The 23,701-nt window shown below is 40.4% G+C and overlaps 1 protein-coding gene across 3 annotated transcripts in view; it reads left to right on the top strand.

The window, feature by feature from the left end:
* Positions 1-23,701, top strand: part of MILR1 (mast cell immunoglobulin like receptor 1) — a 213,733-nt gene that overhangs the window by 68,018 nt on the left and 122,014 nt on the right. For all 3 annotated transcript variants that reach the window (XM_078654343.1, XM_078654344.1, XM_078654342.1), the window contains exons 5-7: positions 1,705-1,989; positions 7,053-7,166; positions 11,237-11,326. In XM_078654343.1, the coding sequence (XP_078510469.1) occupies positions 1,705-1,989; positions 7,053-7,166; positions 11,237-11,326 (489 nt within the window). The remainder of the gene's footprint in view (positions 1-1,704; positions 1,990-7,052; positions 7,167-11,236; positions 11,327-23,701) is intronic.

Raw genomic sequence — 23,701 nt, 5'->3', positions numbered from 1 at the left:
ATTCTGTCGGAAAAAATAAAATAATAAAATTGTTCAGTTCTCCGCTGTAGTAATTCGATCAATTGCGTATGGTTGGCTACCCGACTGTAGCTGCTCTATGATGCTAATCAGTCGAGTTTATATTATTGACATTTAGAAGAGATTTTTTTTTATTTTAGCCATTGTGATTCTTTGGCTAAGATTTAGAAAAGAAGCTGCTCTCCTTCAATTATATATATTTGTGTAAACTATCAGATATTTAAACACTTTAAGGGTAATTGTGAGTTAAATCTATTTTTGTTGACTGTTCCATCCACCCTATCTGAGCGTATAGACAGATATACACTCTTTATAGGGCAGGTGGTACAGTGGCACCCATGGGAAACGTTCAGGGTTTGATCTTTTAAATGAATAATCAATGACTAACATTTCATCTCGCAATAGTGGTTATTTATAATTTGGCTGATTCAGGGCATCCTGCAAAAATTCTTGGATGTCACAGTCGTCCTATTTAGAACATATAGCTAGGTATCCACTCTCAATACAGTGAGTGGGACCACCTAATTTATGGTGGGTGTCCTGCAGCTGCCACACTCTAAATAACCCCCTTGTTTGCAGTAAATAACTATCGCTGCAGCTTACTCAAGAATGTCATTGTGGAATAGGATCTTTCAAGGTTGTAGTACCTGGCCACTAGTTCATCGTAGGATGTCCCATAGAGGTGCACTTACAATGACCTTATAGTTTATTAGTACCATAATCTAACCGGGAACCAGATATACCAAGAGCACCCTCACATCTCAGTTACTCACAGTGAAGGATAACTAGGATTTTGAAACCTTTATGGATGATATCCTTCCACAGGTGGCAAGGAAACTGTATGTCCAGTTTAGACACAGCACCTTACCTATACGTGCTTTTACCAACAAATGGGCTGGGCAGAAAGAGGAGGGTTGTCCAGCATGCAACACTCAAGAGGAAACAGAATTGCATGTTTTATTTTTTTGCCCAGGTTACCAAAAAGCGAGGCGCTATTGGCTAGTACAACTCTGCCGGAATCTGGGGTTCGAGCATTGTAGGGAGGCATTTCGAGTCCTAAAATATGACACATCCAAACCCATTGTATATGCTGTTTCAGACTATTTAAATACAATGTGGCGAAGGAGATGGGGTATTATTAAAAAGGGAAAATAATTATAAATTGCACATCGGCACCCAACACCAATATAACGTGATTAGCATGAGATTAGTTTTATGAGATTCAGATTTTTTTAATTGTTTTTGTATATACAAGTGTTTATGATGGATGTGATTTTATTGTAAATAGCTTATTTTTTAAATCATTTATTGAAATACCCTTGCTATCTCTTGTCTGTCTGCCGAGTGCATCAACATCATCTAAAATAATTGTTTCCTACTCATGCCCACTTTCCTTGCCACGCCATCTCCCACCCCATTTATCCGGTAAAACCCGTCACTGTGAGTTATAATTAGTAATTGTATTATTTTATGGAGTGTTGTATAGAATTGTAAGAATTGCTTATGTATGTCCGTCATTTTGTTGATTTGTGCATACTTTTATGGTCCCAGTGACCGAAATAAAGGTTTTCGAAACGGAAGATATACCAAGTGATGCATACTACATTAAAGTAGATGTCCCTGCGTGGATCTTGTTTAATTATCTCTGTACTTTCCATTACTTATTGAAAATGTTATCTTTTTCAGAAATGGTCTCCAAGCCAAAACTCTACTCGAATACTTCCTCAACAGCTGTGGGAGGTGAGGTGACATTGTCTTGTGTGGCAAACAGTGGTTCTCTTCCCATCAACTACTCCTTCTTCAGGGGAGAGACTTTCTTATCCTTAGTAACCAGAAATGACAGACTTCCTGCCACATTGACTATTAATCTAAATTCCACCAGTGATTTATGGATATACGTATGTAAAGCTGAAAATATGCTTTCCGATCGTCAACAATACAGTGAAAGCTTCAACTTTACAATAGAAGAAGGTATGTAGAACACTTTATATTCCGTGTTGACTTGAAAGGGTTTTCAATACCGAAAATTCCGACAATTCTAAACTTATACTTTTGAATCAGCATCTCTATTAAATTTAATTAAATCGCTACCATGCGCTTCTTTTCATCTGTATTAATCTGCCGTTTCTGTTTTTAGACTTATTCTCAGTGCAGGTTTTAAGTATTCAAAATGTGCATACTTGTTAAAGGTATATTTTTCAATGGTCAAACTTATGTGCAACCTTTATAGGGATGCCCTAACTTGTAAGTTAAACTGTTAGATTCAATAGTAACTTTATTCTACTAAAAACCTAAAAAGTGAATGAACATTTAAAAATACATCAATAAACATAATATTAAAGGTACAACATTGTAAAATTAAAGCTAAAAAAGACACCATGGTTAAAATGAAATATGCAAGCAAGTGGAAATGGAGACCTTAGTCTAAAAAAAGTGTTTTAAAACTTTAAATTGTGATACTTAACAGCCGAGGGCAAGAATGCAGACACAGCGGTACAAACGTACCAAGTTCCACAGTTTAAGCTCTTGTGTGTCAGTATTATTGATATAACACGTCATGCCCATAATGAGGTCACTAAGCACTCACGTTCGCATTGGATTCCTGGACTCTCTGAAAAGTGCATAATAAAAGGAAGTTGGTTGTGGGTAAATCTTAAGGGGATGTTAGGTGAGGTTCTTGCGGATGGATATGCAGTGCTGCTTACAAACATGTGTCAGGCAGCCTTACCACCACCTAATATTATGAAAGGAGTGTAGCAAATGGAGCGTGAAAGATGGGATTACAATTTACAGATTGTGATCGGTGGTTCTTCAGAGTTTACTCCAACTGGTATTATGTTTCATTGAACAGTCCAGTCTTTCTAGCCTCTCTGAACTCAATGTGGTTACTGGTTATCCTTGCGTTTTTTTAGGAGTATGTTCTAGAGCTTGGAGGTTTGTAGTGAGAAAGAATGCCTGCCCATTTTGCATTTTCTATGAGGGGGTGATCAGAAGAACAGCCATTCTGGATCAGGGGGTCCTCTTTTAGCAGCATAGCATGAATTGACACTGAAAAGGTGGATCCTTTTCCATGAATGGCCCGGACGGCAAAGGAGAGAGCTCTTCATAAGATTCTTCTAGCCACTGAGGGCTTGTGCATTGCCTTGAGGACCATGGTGACGTGGTTACGTCTGCTCAAGTTAAGCACTTATCTTTGCAGCTGCAACCACTAATTTGCTGATTGAGTTCCCCAAAAGCCCATTTTGAAGCCTATTTGCATAATTAATGCTAGAGATCTAGCTGACAGGAACCTATAAGAAAGCCCCAGGTAGGCAAAGACTCTGCGTACGATTCTCATAGTAAAGAATGCACTGTTGGACACTTGGGGGCTTAATTACAAGCCCCTGGCACCACCAGTCACTTTTTATCACATAGAAAGTAATGCACCGGCAGCGCCAGGGGCTTGTCAATAAGCCCCTTGGTTTCCCTGTTGTTGGGCAGAGAGGTTGCAGTCCATGATCAACCCTAGGTTCTTTTTTTATGTAGAAAGTCCAATTTCCTTCTATCAGATTGCGATGTGGTCATATTTGTGGCACTATCTGAAAGTGAGGATGGTTTTTGAGGGGCTTATCTCCAAGTGATTCTGTATTTGTAGATTGCCCTCAAGCATTGGTATATTTCCAATGTGCCTGGTGGAGTTTTCAACTTTAGGATTATCTGGGTGTCACAGGTGTCTTTGTAATAATATGAGTTTAACTATGCCAACCTTTCTGGCATAGTGACAGGCAACTATGGAGTACTAGCAAGAAAACGTACTAGCACCGTGCACTGTTCACTGGGTTTCAAAACGAACCCTCAATAATAACCAAATATGCAAACAAAAAACACGTACTTACTTTAGATCCGTACATATACTCTATTAGTTAACATATGATTTCACTGTCAATTCTTACATGAAACCATGAATATTAATCCAATCACAGTCAATTTAAACAGTTTTTTATATCCTATACATGATATAAATCATAAACATATCGTGGAAAAACATGAATATTTATTCCATATGTTTCTTGTGCAGGCCTGATGCATTTCGGGACTATATTGTCCCTTCCTCAGGGGAAAACCTATAAAAAAATGATATAATCATTTATTCTAGTAAAGTTTTTCTACTAATACAGACAAACACATTAATAAATTGCATTACCCAAAACGTATTAATGAACAGATGTAAACTTGCTGCTAGATTTTGACCATGTGAAACTTTGTTCTGATAATTACCTCATAAAAATGATCAAAAATAAAATAAGACACCCATAGTGCTTCCAATGCTAGGTCAATATGAACCCCAATACACAACACTTTAAATACTTATTTTTCAAATGCTGTGATTTCAAAGTGCACCTGAGAAAAATGAAGAACTCCTAAGTAAAAACGAATGTATATGCTTGTGGTAAAGTATCATTCTTAAATTGATAACACACCTTCTATACATTGTATCAATCGATAAATATTCAAACTAAGATGTCATCAAAATACCAAGTGCAGCAAACGACAAAAAAACTAACATCAATGTTTTGTAAAGAAGCATATTGTAATAATATGCTGTCTTGCTTTCTCAGGTCTCACCTGTTCAAACCGCCATTTTTTCTTCACCTCAAATACACCTCAAGACGCGCTATTCTCTGCAAAGAATAAGCAGTAATACACAATTCACTAACATCACCTTCTTTGGAGCAATTTTGGACACCACTATAAACAAGACATTCTGATGGATACATCTGCCAGTGGATTCCTCACCTTGTGAATATCCCCTTGCGTCAGCAACATTTGGAAATTCTTTTTGTAGCTTCGCGCCGACGTGGACGACGTCACAGAGGCACGACACCGCGCACGACTCCGCTGATGTCACCGACTCCATAATAGGCCCACGCCGGCGTGATGACATCAGTTCCCTTTTTTCCGTGTCGTCGACGCTAACGGTTTCGAGGTATCCTCTTGAAAAAGTAATCCCTTTGCAAATACACAGGCCTTTATCCCTGCTCATTCTTTGAATTCGAAAGCAGAATCTTGTCTCAAAAATATCTATGGAGCGGAGAAGAAATCTGTAAATATTACTGAATGGTCATTTACAGTGTGGCGGAGACTGATAGATCAGTCAGAGCACTTAATGATGGTCAGGTCTCAAAGCAGTTGCTGTGCAAAAACATGACTACATTGTGACCGGATCTTTGATACATCTGGCCAATGTTATATGTATGTGGTTATGCCACATGTTTCAAAAAGGAGAGAGTTTCCCAATAAACCAGAAAGGACTGGGTATCAAACAATGTCAAAAAAGGGGGGTTCCTTTCTGTGTTAATGACTTTCTGTTAGTGACCAATAGGCCTACACACTAATATAAACTTTTTAGTGTAAGATAGTGACACGAGTAATTATTTGAGCACAACACTAAAGTTTTACTTTTGTCTCTCAAGATTTATTCTTTATAAAATTTAATTAAAAACACTTTTTTACATAACATTTTTAGCAATCATATGTTCGCTCTAAAATCACAAAGAGGCAGTGTGACTAAAGAATTGACCCTCTCCCTCGTAGAAGTCGTGGTATATACATACCATAATTGATCACGAAGAGGATTAAGAATTTACTTTTCCTGAACGGTCCAGAATCCCAAGAGATAAGACCGATGGCAAAATAATCAAAGTAAGATGGCCATTTAAAATAAATGTATTAATCATACTAGTGACACGATCTTGATTATGCACGCAACTAGATAGAATATACTTTACTCTCTATTTTGACCAATTATACTAATTGTATGTATTTATTCATAGAATGAAGAAACATTGTTTTCAACAAAGCTCTGTCCTGAAGAAGGTGTAATATTAGAACAAAGCACCGAAACGCGTCGACAAAGTACTTTTTATCATTGTTTTATATTGATGTTAGGATGACATATTAATTTGTATTTGTGTTGAAAATTATTCATTGTGTGTGTACTGTATATTCTGAAGCAGGAACTGTAAAAGAAATTGTTACAATCAATGGAGAACCTGTACCAGAACATATGATTGCTAGAAAGGTTATGTAAAAAAGTGTTTTTAATTAAATTTTATAAAGAATAAATCTTGAGAGACAAAAGTAAAACTTTAGTGTTGTGCTCAAATAATTACTCGTGTCACTATCTTACACTAAAAAGTTGATATTAGTGTGTAGGCCTATTGGTCACTAACAGAAAGTCATTAACACAGAAAGGAACCACCCTTTTTTTTGACATTGTTATGCCACATGTTACCATTTTCTGGACCAAATTAAAAGTGGTTGCTTGTGAATTAAGTGTGCATCGAGATTGTTGTATACCTTTTTAGGCACGATGGGCCCAAAGTGCAAATAATTGTCTTGCATTTTCTGTTAAATTTAATGTGCTTGATTCAGACCTAATTGATTTTGAACCAATTAAGATATAGCGGTAACATCTCAGATGTCGATCGTCTTAGTTTTAGATTGTATTCACAATGATTTGCACTGGTACAAATATGAAGACGCTTCGAACATCTTGAGAACATTTTTGTGAATTCCTCTTGCACATTGCCATCTCAAAGATGTTTCAGGCATCAGATTACAGTGCAGATGGCTGCCATGAATTGGAAATTAATAACCAGTGTTTTCTTTAAAGAAATTAAGTCCATTGCAAGTTGCCTTTAATGCATATTTCATACGTCACGGAATTCAATTTTAGATCCTAAAAGGACAAGGAGGTGTGGGACCAGGTAGAATCCGTCAGTGATCCTTCAGAACCCAAGAACAAGAAACGTTGTCAATTGAGCCTTGTGAGCGAATTATGTGCAATTAAATGGCCCGGCAAGGAAACATGGGATAGCTCATGAGTTAGTCCGTAAAACCTGCAATAAAAAAGCATGCTTCTTCTCAGGCTTTACCAAAATTACATTCAGGTCATGCAAGATTATTCAGTTAGCTCTGTGGTATAAGCAAGGGCTGCAAAACCTAAACCAAAATAATATATAGTAACTGGAGGTGCTTTGTTCTTTTGACAGTGAACGATCCATCGTCAACGTGGATGATTATCTGCCCAGTTATTGTGATAGCGGTACTCTTGCTGATCTTCATCCTAGCATTTCCACTCTTGATTCTTCCAAGATGTAAAGCACGTAAGTGACCTTTGATTCACCTTGTTGTATTTATTTGTTCTTACCTGAAATTCTTTCTGCTATTTTAAAACTTGAAGCTGACTGTGTGAATATGGCTTTGGAGCCTAAAACTAGTGTAAAATAATTTAGTAAAATGTATGTTGGATGAAGTAGAAGTCTCGTATTTTCCATTACCCTCTGTAGGGCTAATGCCCACACAGGCTTTCCACAAAGAGGCCTACCAAACACTGGTCTCAGGGCACCACTGAAATGGAATCAGGGATGTATAGATCTTCCAAGAAGACCAGTAAAGTTCCAGGTGGTCTTCCAAGCCACAAAGACAGAGCCCCATATTGGAATGAATACCCAAACAGAGAGAAGGACCATTCACTCAACCATATACTCCAGGTTTCACACAGATGAACGCACACATGTGGATTTTGGATAAATGCTTTTAAACTAGGTCTCCAGATAGTTGAAATTCATTGCCATCCACTTCCATTTGTCCACCACCCGCAGTCATGTATCCATATATATTTCTACTCACAGATATCCACACATGCACTCCTGTTTATCATATCAACAGACATAAATCCATACACATCTACCCACACCTATGCACCCAACCATCCATAAACCACGATCCACCCACACCCATTCATTTATCCATCCACCAGCCCTTGCATCCAACCAGCTGTGCGACCACACCCATCCATATAACTACCCAGACAGTTCTGAATCACAATGTGTACTGAAGGGAAGTATGAATGGACTGTAAAAAAAAAAATATATATATATAGATTTTATTACCAATAATAATAATGGTATTTTTTAATGAAATGACTCAGTATTAATAAATATGATAAACTGTCATATTCATTATTGTGAAGATACTTTTAAGGATATATATATATATATATATATATATATATATATATATATATATATATTAAAAAAATAATATATATATATATATATATATATATATATATATATATATATATATATATATATATATATATATATAGACTCCGCCTCCAGCCACCAAACCAACGACCCCCACCACCAGCCTCAGCGCATGGACGCCCATCAGCACTGGAGACACCACCCACGTCATGAACACCATCCACTCCGGCTCCCCCTCCGACCCATGCCCTCATCATATCTTCAACAAAGCCGACACCATCATCGCACCCCACCTCCGGAACATCATTAACAGCTCCTTCACATCAGCCACCTTCCCTGGAAGCTGGAAACACGCAGAAATCAACGCTCTCCTGCAGAAATCAACGCTCTCCTGAAGAAACCAACAGCGGACCCCAAAGACCTCAAGAACTTTCTCCCCATCTCTCTTCTTCCCTTCCCGGCTAAAGTCATCGAGAAGACCGTCAATAAACAGCTGACTACATTCCCATCCCAGTCCGGATTCCGAGCCAACCACAGCACCGAGACCGTCCCCATCGCAGCCACCGATGACATCAGGACCTTGATGGACAACGGAGAGACAGCCGCCCTCATCCTCCTCGGCAGCCTTTAATACCGTCTGCCACCGCACCCTAATAATCCGCCTCTACAACACCGGGATCCAAGGAAAGGCCCTGGACTGGATCACATTGTTCCTCTCTGACAGAACCCAGAAAATCCGCCTCCCTCCCTTCCGCTCTGAGGCCACCAAGATCATCCCCAGGGCTCCTCACTCAGCCCGACCCTCTTCAATATCTACATGAGCCCCCTCGCCACCATTGCACGCAAACACAACATCAACATCATCTCCTACGCCGACGACACCCAACTGATACTCTCCCTCACCAAAGACCCTCTCACCGCCAAAGCCAACTTCCAAGACGGAATGAAAGATGTTGCAGAATGGATGAAGCACAGCCGTCTGAAGCTCAACTCGGACAAGACGGAGATCCTGATCCTCGGACAATCCCCATCCGCCTGGGACGACTCCTGGTGGCCCACGACGCTGGGCACCGCATCGACACCCATGGACCACGCTCGCAACCTGGGATTCATCCTGGACTCCTCCCTCACGATGGCCAAGCAAGTCAACGCAGTCTCATCCTCATGCGTCAACACCTTGCGCATGCTCCGTAAACCTTCCGATCCGGTCACCAAGGCCCTCGTCACAAGCCGACTGGACTACGGGAACGCCCTCTATGCAGGAACCACAGCCAAACTTCAGAAACGGCTTCAGCGCATACAGAACGCCTCCGCACGACTCATCCTCGACATCCCTCGCCGCAACCACATATCCGCCCACCTGAGAAACCTGCACTGGCTCCCCGTCAGCAAGAGGATCACGTTCAGGCTACTCACCCACACACACAAAGCACTCCACAACATGGGCCCCGAATACCTCAACAACCGCCTCTCGTTCCACACCCCCACCCGCCAGCTCCGCTCCACCAGCCTCACCCTCGCCACCGTCCCACGGATTCGCAGAGCCACCACCGGAGGAAGATCGTTCTCCTACCTGGCAGCCAAGACATGGAACTCCCTCCATGCACATCTACGACTGACCCAGGACCATCTCACCTTCAGGAGACACCTCAAGACCTCGCTATTCGAGCAGTAGCGGCACCCCCCCCCCCACCCTTCAGCGCCTTGATAGAGGTTAGGAGGCCAGTCGGCACTGAATGCTTAGCAAGATGGAGGTGTCTGAAGCAGGAGCCGCCTGTGCAGGTAAGAGTGGTGGGGCCGGGTGGTGTGGGATTCGACGGACGACAACGAGGGAAAAATCGTATTTACTTATTTTTCCATAGTCGGCGTCTGTCAAGTACCTCCACCCACCCACCCAGGCAGCCTAACCACTCTTACCTGCAAGGGCCGCTCCAGGTCTGGAGTCCGCAATCACGAGACATAGTGTCCAGTGGTCTCAAGTAGGTGGAGTCCTCCTCGCCCTGAAAAAGATGACTATATGCTCATGCCCCTGTTTACAGAAGCAGTGGCAACGTCCAATGGATATATATAAAACAAAGAAGAGTCAGGGGCCACTTAGCCCATTCTGCAGAGGGGGGTCATTTGAGTTTTGCCACTGAACACAAGTGGCTAGGGCTGGCTTGTTTGTGTTACAATGCAGTGAATGGACAGGTGGTAATCGGGCCATGGTATCTGTCATTCGAGACTATGTCTATGAAATGGCAGGCTCTAGCCTGTATTAGGAATTTTTAACAGCACAGATGGCAAATCCTGACAGATATATACAAAATACAAATACAATCATATTTCAAGAAAGGTTTCTGGGTCAAGCTGAAAGGTTATCCTAAAGCAGGGAATATTGGGACATGGAAGCAAGTAACTCCATGAATGGTTATGGTGCGGGACTTGAGGGAAAGAAAAATAAGGCAAGACATGAGATTATGATTGGCATCCAGGTGTGTGGATTTCAGGTTTAAACAGTATAGGAAGAACTCACGAAGCCCCCTCTTAGTCTCTGTGCAGCTCAAGGGAAATATAGCGTTGAGTAATGCTACAAGTTCATAGAAAAGGGAAGAGAAACAGACAGATCTACATTTCTGAAGTGATGGAACTTGAAGATATATGATATGTTGGTGGAGATACCAAGCCATTCCATTTTAGTAGAAAGGTAGACGATATTACATAGCTTCAACATATTTTTGGTGTATTTTAGTGGAAACAAGACTGTAGCGACTAAGAGGGAAGCTGCTGGAAATTACATTTCAGGGAGCACATGAATATGATCTACTTAAGATTTCTGAAAGAAATAGAATGCTGACAAATATTTTTCCAGAAAATCTCTCTTGTAATAGGGTCTAATAAGGCAGTGTATTAATAGAGCTAAGGCAAATAACAATGTTAACATAATTTATTATTTATGGAAGCATACTGGTTCATAAGTTTAGCCTAATTTGCCCAATCATTTTGGTGCCTTAAGGAAGATGAGGGTCTCTGCTAAATGTTGTATACCTTGGAATGCAAAATGTATCTTAATGAGCATTTCTTTCTTACTTAAGCGAAAAAGATATGAAACTATATTAAGATATACATACTGAATAGGCAAGCTTTTGCTAAAGTTACTAGTCTGATTTTTCTGTAAACTAACATTGTATTATATGTTTCCAAAGGGAAAAAGAATACATTCACTGAGGGTAATGCCATAACAGCCAAAAAGAGAAACGTTTTACCTGAGAGTCATGGAAGCAACAATGATGCAGGTATTCCTATTCAAAACTTTTTATAATGTTTAATCTGGAATATAGAACCACACTCATGAATGTGGTGACAGCTAAGAATGAACATTTGGTAACCATGCCTAAAAAGATTTACATGAGTGCCTTAAAACATAGTGTGAAAAGAAGAATAAAAGTAGGGGACATATAGTCAATATATAAATGGAAGAGGAGTAGACTAATGTTTCACAGACAGCTAGTGTTGGGGATAGAACTAGGGGTCATAGGTAGACCAAATGTACTCCAATTTGGAGCCAAAGTCTGAAGAGACGAGGTGTAGAGTGTGGGGCAGTGGAAGTCATTTGTGAGATTCAAGCAGTGAAATAAAACCAATGAAGGCAAAAAAGGAGGGCACAGGCCCGACGCAGCGATTACAGATTGACATGGTATAATCAGTAAGGCCATGACAGGCAATACATGCGAACAGAGAACATACAGAGCTTAGTGCAATATATCACAAGCAATTGCGATTCTCCTATTAACATGACTAGAGAATCTGGATTTCATTAAAGACACGGAGGCTAACATTATGCATATAACTTTTAATGCAACTCCAAACAGCCGCATATGTCACAAAGCAATAGTTCCAATGGAACATTACTAACAAAACAATTCTAGTAAGCACTAGGCAATCAGCCTCTTTAAATAAGGAGTAAAGGAGAGGAAGGAAATGTCCCAATGAGAAATTCAACGATGAGACTTCAAATAAACCAAGGTAGATGAAGGCAAGAAAAAGCTCCAAGATCCGTAGGGAAGGAATCAGGAAAAAGAGTTCACGAGAGGTTATCTGAAAAGAAAGAAGTGTAAATAAATCTAGAAATATGAATAAAGATAAATCCTGAAAAGGAATTAATAATTTAAATAAAACATTTTATTAGTTGTAATATGTTCATTGTTAAGGCAAGATTATTATTGCATATATAAATAAATTTAGGAGAAATAAACAGTAAGTAAAATATTAACCATCAACCACCCAGGGAGGGTGGGAGGGATAATGTTAGCCTCCGTGTCTTTAATGAAATCCAGATTCTCTAGTCATGTTAATAGGAGAATCGCAATTTCATTACAAGACCGGAGGCTACCATTATGCATGTTGGTAGCCATGTAACACAACATCAGACATATGAGTGATTGGTTTGCAATAATGATGAGCAAAAGTTCTAGAATTCGACCAATCAGCAGCTTTAAGAATATCATCCAACTTACCTCCTGACCAAAAGGACTTACTGGCCATAGCACCTCTGATAGAGTGTGGTTTGAAGATATTTAGATCAATACCAGCAAAATTCATAACAATTTTGACCCACCTTGCAATAGAAGCAGAGGAGATACCTTTATGAGGTTTAACAAAGGATATAAGCAACTGATTAACACCACAGGGGCGAAGAGCATGCATCCTCAAATCATATTGTTTCATACAATCCACAACACAAAGTTTTTTACAAATATCAAAACGAGGATAGAATATGGAATCAGACATAGTTTTAGTCCTTCTGTGGAGTTCAAATTTAACTCCAAACATATCATAAGATCTATAAGAAATATCTAGAGCTTTAACATCAGAGACTCTACGACATGAAATTAAACAGAGTAGGGTAGCTAATTTAATAGAAAGATTCTTTCTGTTCAAAAGTGAGTTATCTGGCCAATTACAGAAAAGGTCAAGAATTAATTTGACATCCCACAAAGATTGATATCTAGGTTTGGGGGGTCTTCTAAGTCTGATACTTTTAAGAATTCTACAAATGATAGGATTTTTACCTACCGTTTTACTGTTGACCAAGGAGTGACCAGCAGAAATAGCGGATCTATAGCAATTGATAGATCTATAACTAAGCATGAGCGCTAAATCCGCTCCGCTCGCGGAATTTGCGAATTTTTGGTAAATTCGCGATCCGCGAACTCTCGCGAATTTACCGAAAATTCGCAATCCGCGAGCGGCGGATTCTTAGGTCAAAAGTTCAACCCTTGCTGGCCTGTTGTTGTAACTATTTTACGATGGCGCCAGCAAGCTGCCAGCGCCGTCGTAAAATAGTTACTAAATTAGCTTCAACAGGAAGCACTAATAGATAAAATCAAGCAGGCGCTCGTGCATCTGCTTTATTTTATCTATTCGCGCTTCCTGTTGAAGCTAATGTAGCAACTATTTTAGGATGGCGCTGGCAGCTTGCCGGCGCCATCGTAAAATAGTTTACAGGCAAGGCAGCTGTGCCCTCTTCCCAAAACGGTGGCGTCTTGTTGAATAAATATGAAGGGCAGGGTTCATTCTGGCACGATGGTCCTGGCACAAAATCAAACCTCAACCGGAAGCACTTACAGATATCATGTAAGCATGAGCCCTAGCTGAAGCTTAAATTCAGTGACTCATTTATCGGCCCCAAAAACAATCGTGAGCGTTGTCAAGGCTGGGCAGCTGTCTATGATCGGTATCTGACCTTTTATACACTCAAGAGGCATGTGCACTCGCATGGAAGCCCCGCCCCAAATCCGCAATTACGATCCGTGAATACGCAAATTCGTGAATCGTGGATCCGCAAAATCCGCCCATGCTTATCTATAACTTAGACCTCTGTCGAACTGTTCTCCGAGAAAGTTGACTATATCAACGATAGGTGCTTCCACGGGATCCAAGTCCCTTTCCAAGCACCAACGTAAACATACTTTCCAGATGTTGTTATACCGGTAGTGTGTTCCTGGGGCCCAAGATTCTCCGAGGAGAGTTGAAGCTGTAGACGAAAGTCTTGCGAGATCATTGGATCTCCTGACACTCTCAAGCAAGAAGGTTCAGCTTCCCTATATGAACAAGAGGGTGAATTTGACCGTCTATGTCGGTGAGAAGGTTGTTGAGGGAAGGAATTAGGAAGGGAAGATCGTAAGACATCTCTAGAGTAGTTGGGAACCAGGCATGTGAAGGCCAAAAGGAAGTTATCAGAACAATGGAGGCATGTTGATGTCTCACTTTCTGGAGGACCCTCTGGATCATGGCAAAGGGAGGGAAAGCGTAAGCGTTGACTCCCGCCCATGATTGAAGAAAGGCATTGACTGCTAGAGCACCCGGATCGGGCATCCAGCTGTAGTAAGGATCTAGTTGAAAAGTCAGTCTGCTCGCAAAAAGGTCTATTTGAAAGTGACCCCAGAAATGGTAGAGGGATCTGAAAACTAGGGTGTTGAGTTTCCAATCGGAATGATCTAAAAGGAATCTGGAATTCCAATCTGCAGAAAGGTTGTAATCTCCTGGAAGGTATTCTGCTCTTAAAGATATTTTGTGTTCTAGACAAAACATCCAAAGTTTTTTGGCTAAATTCGATAAGTCCTTCGACTTTGTTCCACCCAGACCATTTATGTAAGCAACAGGTGAAATATTGTCCATTTTTAGAAATTACTGATCTGCCTTGAAGAGAGTGTCTGAAGCTCATTAGAGCATAAAGGCCTGCAGTCAGTTCCAGATAGTTTATATGGTGAGAAGACTCCTCTCGAGACCAAATTCCACCAGTATTTTGATCTAGGAGACAGGCACCCCAACCATGAAGGCTCGGATCCGATTCAAAAATAAAATCTGGTGTTGAACCGAATATTGCTCTGCCATTCCAAGCATCCAAATTCTCCAACCACCAGGTTAGTTCTGAAATGGATTCTTGATTCAGGGAAACATGGTCTCCGTACCAGAGACCTGATCTCAAGGCTTTTCCTTTTAACCTTTGGAGGGCTCGATAATTCAGAGGGCCTGTGAAGATGGCTTGAATGGAGGAAGAGAGAAGACCGAGGAGTCTGGCCAGTTCTCTTAGGGAAAGATTTTGATGTTTGAGGACATGTCTTATTTCTTTTTTGATCTTGGATATCTTCTTCTGGGGAAGAAGGAGAAGACAGTTGGAGGTGTCTACGGTGAAACCTAGGAATTCCATGGATTTTGAGGAGGACAGTATTGACTTTTCTTTGTTTTTCAATAAAGCCGAGATTTTCTAGAAGATCCATAACGACTTTGAGATCTTGAAGAATTTGAGTAAAGTCTTGAGACATGATAAGGATATCGTCTAGGTAAATAATCATACGAATCCCCTTCTCTCTTAGAGAGGATGCAACAGCTCTCATTACTTTGGTGAAACACCAAGGGGCTGATGAGAGACCGAAGGGAAGAGCTTGGAATTGATAAAGTCGGTTCTTCCAAATAAATTGTAGGAAGGCTTGATGTTCCTTGGCCACAGGGATGGTAAAATAGGCATCTTTGAGATCTAGTTTGACTAACCAGTCTCCTTCTAACAAGAGATCTCTCAGAAGATGGATACCTTCCATCTTGAAATGTCTGTAAACAAGGAACTTGTTGAGTTCCCTGAGATTTATGACGGGTCTCCAACCTTTGTCCTTTTTTTCCACAAGAAAGAGAGTACTTACAAACCTCAGAACTTCCATGGAGACTTCTATAATTGCGCCTTTCTGGAGCATTGAAGAAATCTCCTCTTCTATAATCACTTCTTGATCTGGAGAAAGAGACATTACTCTCCGGAAAGAAACTTGAATTGGGGTATCTATGAAATCTATTGTAAAACCGGTAACGGTGTTCAGAACCCATGGATCTACAGTGATAAGTTTCCAGCTTTGGAGAAAGAATTTCAGTCTGCCTCCCACTTTCTTGGGAGGGGAAGAAGGAATTGAAACACTTACTTTGTGGGTTGTTGTCGTTAGGTCCTCCTCTTGGTCTGGAACCTCTCGAACGGAAGCCTCTTCCTCTTGGAGGGTAAAATTGAGATTGGTAGGAGGATTGGTAACTGCCTCTGCTGTCGAAGCCTCTGGATCTACCGTAGGGCCTACGATTAAAACGGCCGAAAGATTGGCCCTTTCTTCCGGCCCTGCCAAAAAGGTTATTAGTGTTGGGGTTGAAGACTTTCTTCATATTCTGATGAGCTCTATCTAGGGCAGTAAAGGTTGACACATATTTACCTAGTGTCTTGATTAGGTCTTCACCAAAAAGTAGCCCTTTAGGATTAAGAGAGGGCTCTTTATCAGCTAAGTCGCTCAACTTTGGGCTAATTTTAGTAAGCACGACTCTCCTTCTTTCGGAGTTGAGACCAGCATTGGCGTTTCCTAAAAGGACTAGTGCCCTTTGACTCCAACCACGTATAAGATTAGTATCCAAGGTGGAGCCATTGATGTGACTGTCTTCAGCTGCATCTATAATTTTGGATAGGGGGCCTAAGATATCAAGAACTCGGTCTTGACAAATTTTAAGGGATCTCTCCATACCCTTCCTGGGGTCTCTACCAAGTTTGAAGAGATATTTTATCAACTCTGGATCGAGATTGGGTGTTTGGCAGACTTTGCCTTCAATAGAAGGTCTTGAGCATTCCATCCGTAAGAGGTTGCGAGTATTTCTCTCAAGAGGATTCCTGATCCACTTGGTAATGAATTGGCTAACGTGTTCCAAAGGAGTCCAATCAGAGCTCCTAGGATGTTTAATGTTGAGAGGAGAAAACAATTCTTGACCAAGAGGGTCTAAGATGCTATCCTTTGAGGAGGAGGGTAAGTTATCATCAATAGATTCAAAATCTTGATCATCCTCATCCAAATCGAGGATGTATTCATCAGGGAAATCTGAGGTAGTATCATTATAGTCATCGTGAACAAGGTTATCAAAATCATCATGGCCGATGGAATCATTATTTCGAGCACTAGGATAGGTTGTGCCGCTGAGGACACCTTTAAAATTTGTGCCGCGGTGGACACCTTTATATGTTGTGCCGCGGTGGACACCTTGATAAGTTGTGCTGCTGGGGACACCCGAGGTACTAGGACCTGAAATAGTGCTCTTAGGGGTAGGGTCAATATTTTTAATTTTTTTAGTCTTTTTACCCCTTAAATCAGTGAGGTCATTATCATTATCCAGTCCCTCTTGGAATTCATCCTCCTCTTCGGGAGAAAGGGATCTCTTGGATGCCATGACTTTGGAGAGTGTAGAGAACATACACAATCGCATTTCTCTATGAATAAGAGATTTAAATGCCTCATTGTCAATATTAGGGAGAGAAACATTGTCTTGTTCTGAGTCTGAATCAGACATAATGGAAAGGAAGGAGGTATAATACAAAATATTAATAATAAATAATAATGAATTCTCTCCTGTTCTCCTCTTTTTTTTTTTGTGTGTGAATTAGATAAATTAAATAAATAGTATTTCCCCCCCTTTTTTTTGGGGGGGGGGATATGTGGATTATTTTATATAAATGGACTGATATTCTGTTTAATTTAAGCTCGTTTTAGCTTAAATGGTCTTAAAATGCGAGCGAAGCGAGGCCCTTCGTGTGAATCAGCTGATCGTGTCGGAAAAACTGGCAGTTTCCCGATCGCGATCAGCTGGTTGCTTGGAAACGCTCATTGTGAGCGCGCGGTTCGAGGAAACAAGTAGGCAGGCACAACACGCAGCGCGTGTGTCGCTAAGGGCCTTTCCTCGGATTTGGGAACGGTAAAAACGGGACGGGCATGAAGGAAAACTAGCCGGGATTGGAAAATAATCGGCAATGCTATTATAAGCGAAGGAAAGAATGGGGAGAAAAACTAGACAACTGGAGGTCGGAGGCTCGAACAGGCCAGGGGAAGGAAACGAGGCCTTCCGGAAGGCCTGAAAGGAAGCAATATGTGGCGAGTGACAGTAGCAATTCAAGTAAACAATACAGTTTTTACCAATGACATTGGGGGAAGATAACAGTATATGGGTAAATACCTACCGTATTAGGGTAAATACCTACCTGTTAAGAGTAAATACATGTCAAGAGTAAATACATAATAGTAAATACATGTTAAGAGTAAATATATACATGTTAAAGTGATAATAAACATAAGAAACAATATCAGAAGAGAGTAAGAGAAAGCATGACTTATCTGCTTGGAGCCGCATTTAAAAGAGGCTGATTGCCTAGTGCTTACTAGAATTGTTTTGTTAGTAATGTTCCATTGGAACTATTGCTTTGTGACATATGCGGCTGTTTGGAATTGCATTAAAAGTTATATGCATAATGGTAGCCTCCGGTCTTGTAATGAAATTTTCTAGAACAATAGCAATATTCTAGAATAGCAACTGCAAAAATACATTAGAACTGACATGCACAAAAAAATGGGGGAGTATATAGAAAAATTGTGAGATGCCAAGAGTCATTAGAGTGTCATTAGAGTGCAGAGGATAATATTGCGAGCAAGCGCATGTAGTCTGAAGGATAATGTGGTGTCATGGACAAACACGATGGTCTCAGTAAAGCACCACTTAGGATGGAGAGTGTAAATATGTGGAACTTCATCCTTAGACCATGGGTAGGACAACTGTTTCTAGGCAGGGGGCAGGGAGCGCAGTCCCAGTGTAAGAGGTTATGTGAAGTAAGAGAATGTTGCATACACAATGGGCAATTTGTCAGGTCACACGCAAAGCTGTATGATGATGCATAGGGTGAGTGTACCGAGGGAGTTTGGGTCACAAGGGGTGCAGGAGGACAATTGGACGTGCTATTGAGGGTAATGGGAGGAGCTTAAAGACTGGTTAAGGCCACACAGCCTACATAGGCAGTGACCATGTGCAGGGCCAGACTGGCCTTAGCGGGCAACAGGCATTTCCCCGGTAGGCTGCTAAGGTGAGGGCCATTTTTATTATCGGGTGTCGGCAATATTGGCCCCCTCTAACAAAATCGGCCAAAACCGGCCCTCACAAACTGCTCAGCTGCACCCCCCTCACCCCAGGGGGAGGCCGGCAGAGCAGTTTGCCAAGGCCGGTTTCTGTTCTCAGTCCGGCCCTGACCATGTGAAGAAAAAGTGTACAAGCCAGAGGTATTGTGTAGTGCCAGAGAGAGATTCATAGGGGAGGGGGGTAGAGTGTCTATATTGCTTGAGGGTTCATGTGATTATGGCATAGTGGCACAGCATGCCAGAAGGGTATTCTGCGTGGGACGGATGTATGACGTTACAACTCATACTTTTACAACGCATGCCATTACAACGAATTTTTTACAACGCAAAAACTTTTACAACGCATGTATTTACAACGCATGTTTTTACAACGCAGGTACCTTTACAACGCATACCATTACAACGTAAGTATTGGTAAGTATATATTATTTTTTTTAATTTAAAATAATTGAAAATAATATAATTTAATTTAATTTAATTTTATTTTATTTAATTGATTTAATTTAAATTTAATTTAATTTTATTTTTACCTTATACCCCTGTACCCCAAAAACCCAAAACTGACCCTGAACCCTAAAAATACCCCTGTACCCCAAAAACCCCAAACTGACCCTGAACCCTAAAAATACCCCTGTACCCCAAAAACCCAAAACTGACCCTGAACCCTAAAAATACCCCTTTACCCAAAAACCCCAAACTGACCCTGAACCCTAAAAATACCCCTTTACCCAAAAACTGAAAACTGACCCTGAACCCTAAAAATACCCCTTTACCCAAAAACTGAAAACTGACCCTGAACCCTAAAAATGCCCCTTTACCCAAAAACTGAAAACTGACCCTGAACCCTAAAAATGCCCCTTTACCCAAAAACTGAAAACTGACCCTGAACCCTAAAAATGCCCCTTTACCCAAAAACTGAAAACTGACCCTGAACCCTAAAAATACCCCTTAAAAAAACCCAAACATATAAAATTTAAAATATAATTATATACTTACCAATACTTACGTTGTAATGGTATGCGTTGTAAAGGTACCTGCGTTGTAAAAACATGCGTTGTAAATAAATGCGTTGTAATGGTTTTTGCGTTGTAAAAGTTTCGTTGTAATGGTAGTGCGTTGTAAAAGTTGCGTTGTAATGGTTGTTTCCCGCGTGGGACATGTGTGAGTCGAGTGTGAAATATGTATGGCATGTGGGAGCGTGTGGCGGGGTATGGAACCTGAAAAGTGAAACATAGATGCATTAGAAGTATTAAGAACAATATAGTACTCTGGTACGACAGTTATATCGTGCGAGCACATTGAGCATTACATGAGTTTTTAAAACATTCAAAAGAACTGTAAAAGGATATTGTGCAGGTGGACTGAGCAAATATAAAATGGCCATTTTCTTTAGCCGTGGCCCCTCAGGGAGTCTTCCATATGGGTCTCTTCAGAATTGACCAGGAACACTTGCAGGTTAGTTTCAGTTTCAATTTAAAAGCTTTATTCGGTTGAATTAATCAGCCATACAGCATAACAATAGTTAAAACATACAAAGAGAAAATATCATCAATTTGGGTAACTACATCCATATAAAACATCCATAAAAAGCGTCGGACACAAATTCGTTATACAGTTGGTGCAAAAGATAGCCTTTCATAAGTTTAACTAGGATTCCAGCTGCAAAGTCCAACAAGGAACATCATAAAGTGCAATGTGCAAAATACAAAATGGTACACAGTCCGGTATACCCTTTAAAATAAAATCACTGGTTAATAACAATTGATTTTCTGATATTAATGGCCTTTAGTAAAAATGATACTAGGTGAAATCACACTCCTGGATCCTCCATACCGATAAGAAGGTCCATGGCATCCTGCGGGGATCTAATATTATACTTTAAAAAGATAGGTTTTAAATAAAAAAATCTAAAATTCGAATAGAATTTACAAAAAAGTAAAATATGGAAGCAACTTTGCTGGGAAGCTCCATCACATGGACACGGAATGGTGGTGCTCTGTTTCATTTTAGGAAAAGCTACCAAGTAATGGGCTATGCCTAATCTTAGGCGTGTCAGTACGTATCTATAAGAAGCATTTGTTACAAAAGTTAAATACGGTTGGAAACCCTTTACAAGTTCCAGTTGCCGGTAGTATATCACTGTCGATTGTTTCTCAGTTATACAGGAACGAGATACCCTTTTCGCCTCCAGAAAAACTGTTTTGATCTCAGATTTTGATATAGAATCTGTAAGGCATGGGTCCAAACGTATATCACATTTGAACAAGTAAGGAAACCAATGAGAAACGTACTTAAACCACAGTATTTTGTTGCTATTATCTAACCTTAAACAATCTCGAATTAATGTTTGTGTGAACCCCGTCTCTTCTTTACTCCATACGGATTTTTAGAGGAGGAGGGGGCGCATAGCCGCTAAGTCTGAGATATAGTCTAGACCTACCTCATTATGGTTTAATTCAGTAGAGACGGAGGGCGGGACACATAGTAAACGTTTAAGGAACAGCTTCTCTTCAGTTAGTAGGGAATAATTTTTTGTACAATAACCCCAAAGTCCTGCCCCATATAAAGCTCCTGTCACACACCTAGCCTTAAAATATCCACCATAGCCTTTGGTCTACGATTTCCTAATTTAGCTGCAAATCTAAATATACCATTGGCATTCCTCGACATTTTAGACCTAACTTTGGCATGTTCATGGACCCAAGTTCCATTCCCTGAAAAAGTCACTCCCAAATAACAGAACAAATGAATCACCTCTACCCTAGAATCATCAATATAAAAAGGCCTGGACAATTTAGGGTGCTTACCACATGCCATAAAAATGTTTTCGTTTTTTTTATAAGGAGCTTCCTTTTGTCAATAAATAATTTAAATAATAAGACGCTTTAGTCCAATAGGAGTACGGGAGAGTAAAACCGCGTCATCGGCGTTAAAGAGAATTGGTACGGTTTTCTAAAAAATCATGGGGGAATCAGCTGGAATTAGCCTCAGTGCTGAATCTACATTATTAATAAATAATGAAAATAATAATGGATCCAGCAACACATCCCTGGCGGATGCCTAGTTTGACATTAAAAAAAGGGTTACATTCTCCTGTTAGTCCATACCGCGCTTTACTAGAGAGTTTCTCATATAATCTTGCTAAAAAGAAAACAATCTCTTTAGGATCACCCATTTCTAATAAAAGTGGCCACAGGATGGAATGGTCAACCAAATCAAAGGCACTGCTGAGGTCCGCGAAACATAGGTATAAATTACCTTCTTTTGCTAGGGTATATTTACTAATCAATAGGTCTAGGTTTACACATTGTTCCAATGTGCCTAGGCCTTTCCTAAATCCATATTGGACTTCTGAGAGCATCATGTTTTCATTCGCCCAACTTTCAAGTCTTTTAAGTGAGATCCTACTCATTATCTTAACACCATCAATGCTGCAGCAATTTCCCCTGAGCGCTGGCACTCATTTATTCCCATTGTTCATGACGAGCTCAGCTCGTCATGAGCACACGAGCAGTGTACTGCATGACGAGCTGAGCTCGTCATGAGCATGGAAGGGGTTAATAGAAGTCCAAAAGGGAAATAGGACGATAGTTACTCGTTTCAGACTTTGACCCTTTCTTATGGATAGGTATGATTATCGAATAACCCCATGACAACGGAATTGAATCCTCAACAGCAGCATTAAAAACTCTAGTTAAAATTGGGGACCACAACTCCATTTCATTCTTATATAGGTCAATTGGCACCCCATCAGGGCCCGGGGCCTTGCCCCCTTGCTATTTATTAGTCCGTCATAGACTTCCTCAATATCAATCAACAGGGATAATACAGGCCAACTAGTAACATTTTGAGTAGATAAGCTAAAATTAGACGCACTCCTGTCAGGATAGTTAAAGATACTAGAAAAGTGTTCCACCCAGGCATCACAATTGACTAAGGAATTCAATTCCGGAATGTGGTCGTCCTTCAAAAAGGGGCTATTCACTGTTTCCCAAAAAAGTTTGCTATGTTCGTGTCTGCTGCTAAACTCAGTTTATCCCAGGCTTCAGTTTGAAGCTCTACCTTTCTGCCCTTAATTGCTAACTTATAAGTGAGACGTAAGTGTTTGATAATATCCAATTGTCTAGGTTTACTATTCAAGGCCTTTTTCCGATCCCGTAACGCTCTAGAACAGTTCTGATCAAACCAGCCCACATTATAATTTTTGTTGACTCTATACGGTCTACTTAAGGAACCTTCCACAACCTTATTTATATTGGAGAAATTAGACAGTATCATTTTAGCATTAATATCATCTTCAAGACACATTTTAATTTCTTCCCTACAATCATTTATTATCCAGTATTATGGGTGTTTTTCATAGATTCACATGCCTGAATCATTCCCCGTCGTCGAGATGGGAGTCCCCGGTACATAGAAAAGTAATGTCCTATAGACATACATAGAGAAAAGTAGGCCTAAGGGCCTTGCCCTAGTAGCCTATCTATGTCCTTTTGTAAAAAGGACCAAATTCCAGAAGGTAGCCAATCAGCTACCACCTCCCTCTAGAACCTTCCTGTCAGGAGCCTCAGTCTCTCAGATTTTCTACCGCACGTTGTGCTAGGGATTCTCCACCTGAGTTCTCCTCAGGTTTCCTAGTTTTATCTCTTTTCCTCACAGATATTGGATATTTCCTTCAAAACTCAACTACGACCAACA

The sequence above is a fragment of the Lissotriton helveticus genome, chromosome 7 (assembly GCF_964261635.1).
Source record: "Lissotriton helveticus chromosome 7, aLisHel1.1, whole genome shotgun sequence".
In the NCBI taxonomy this organism is placed as follows: domain Eukaryota; kingdom Metazoa; phylum Chordata; class Amphibia; order Caudata; family Salamandridae; genus Lissotriton; species Lissotriton helveticus.
This window is presented reverse-complemented; position numbering and strand designations above follow the sequence as displayed.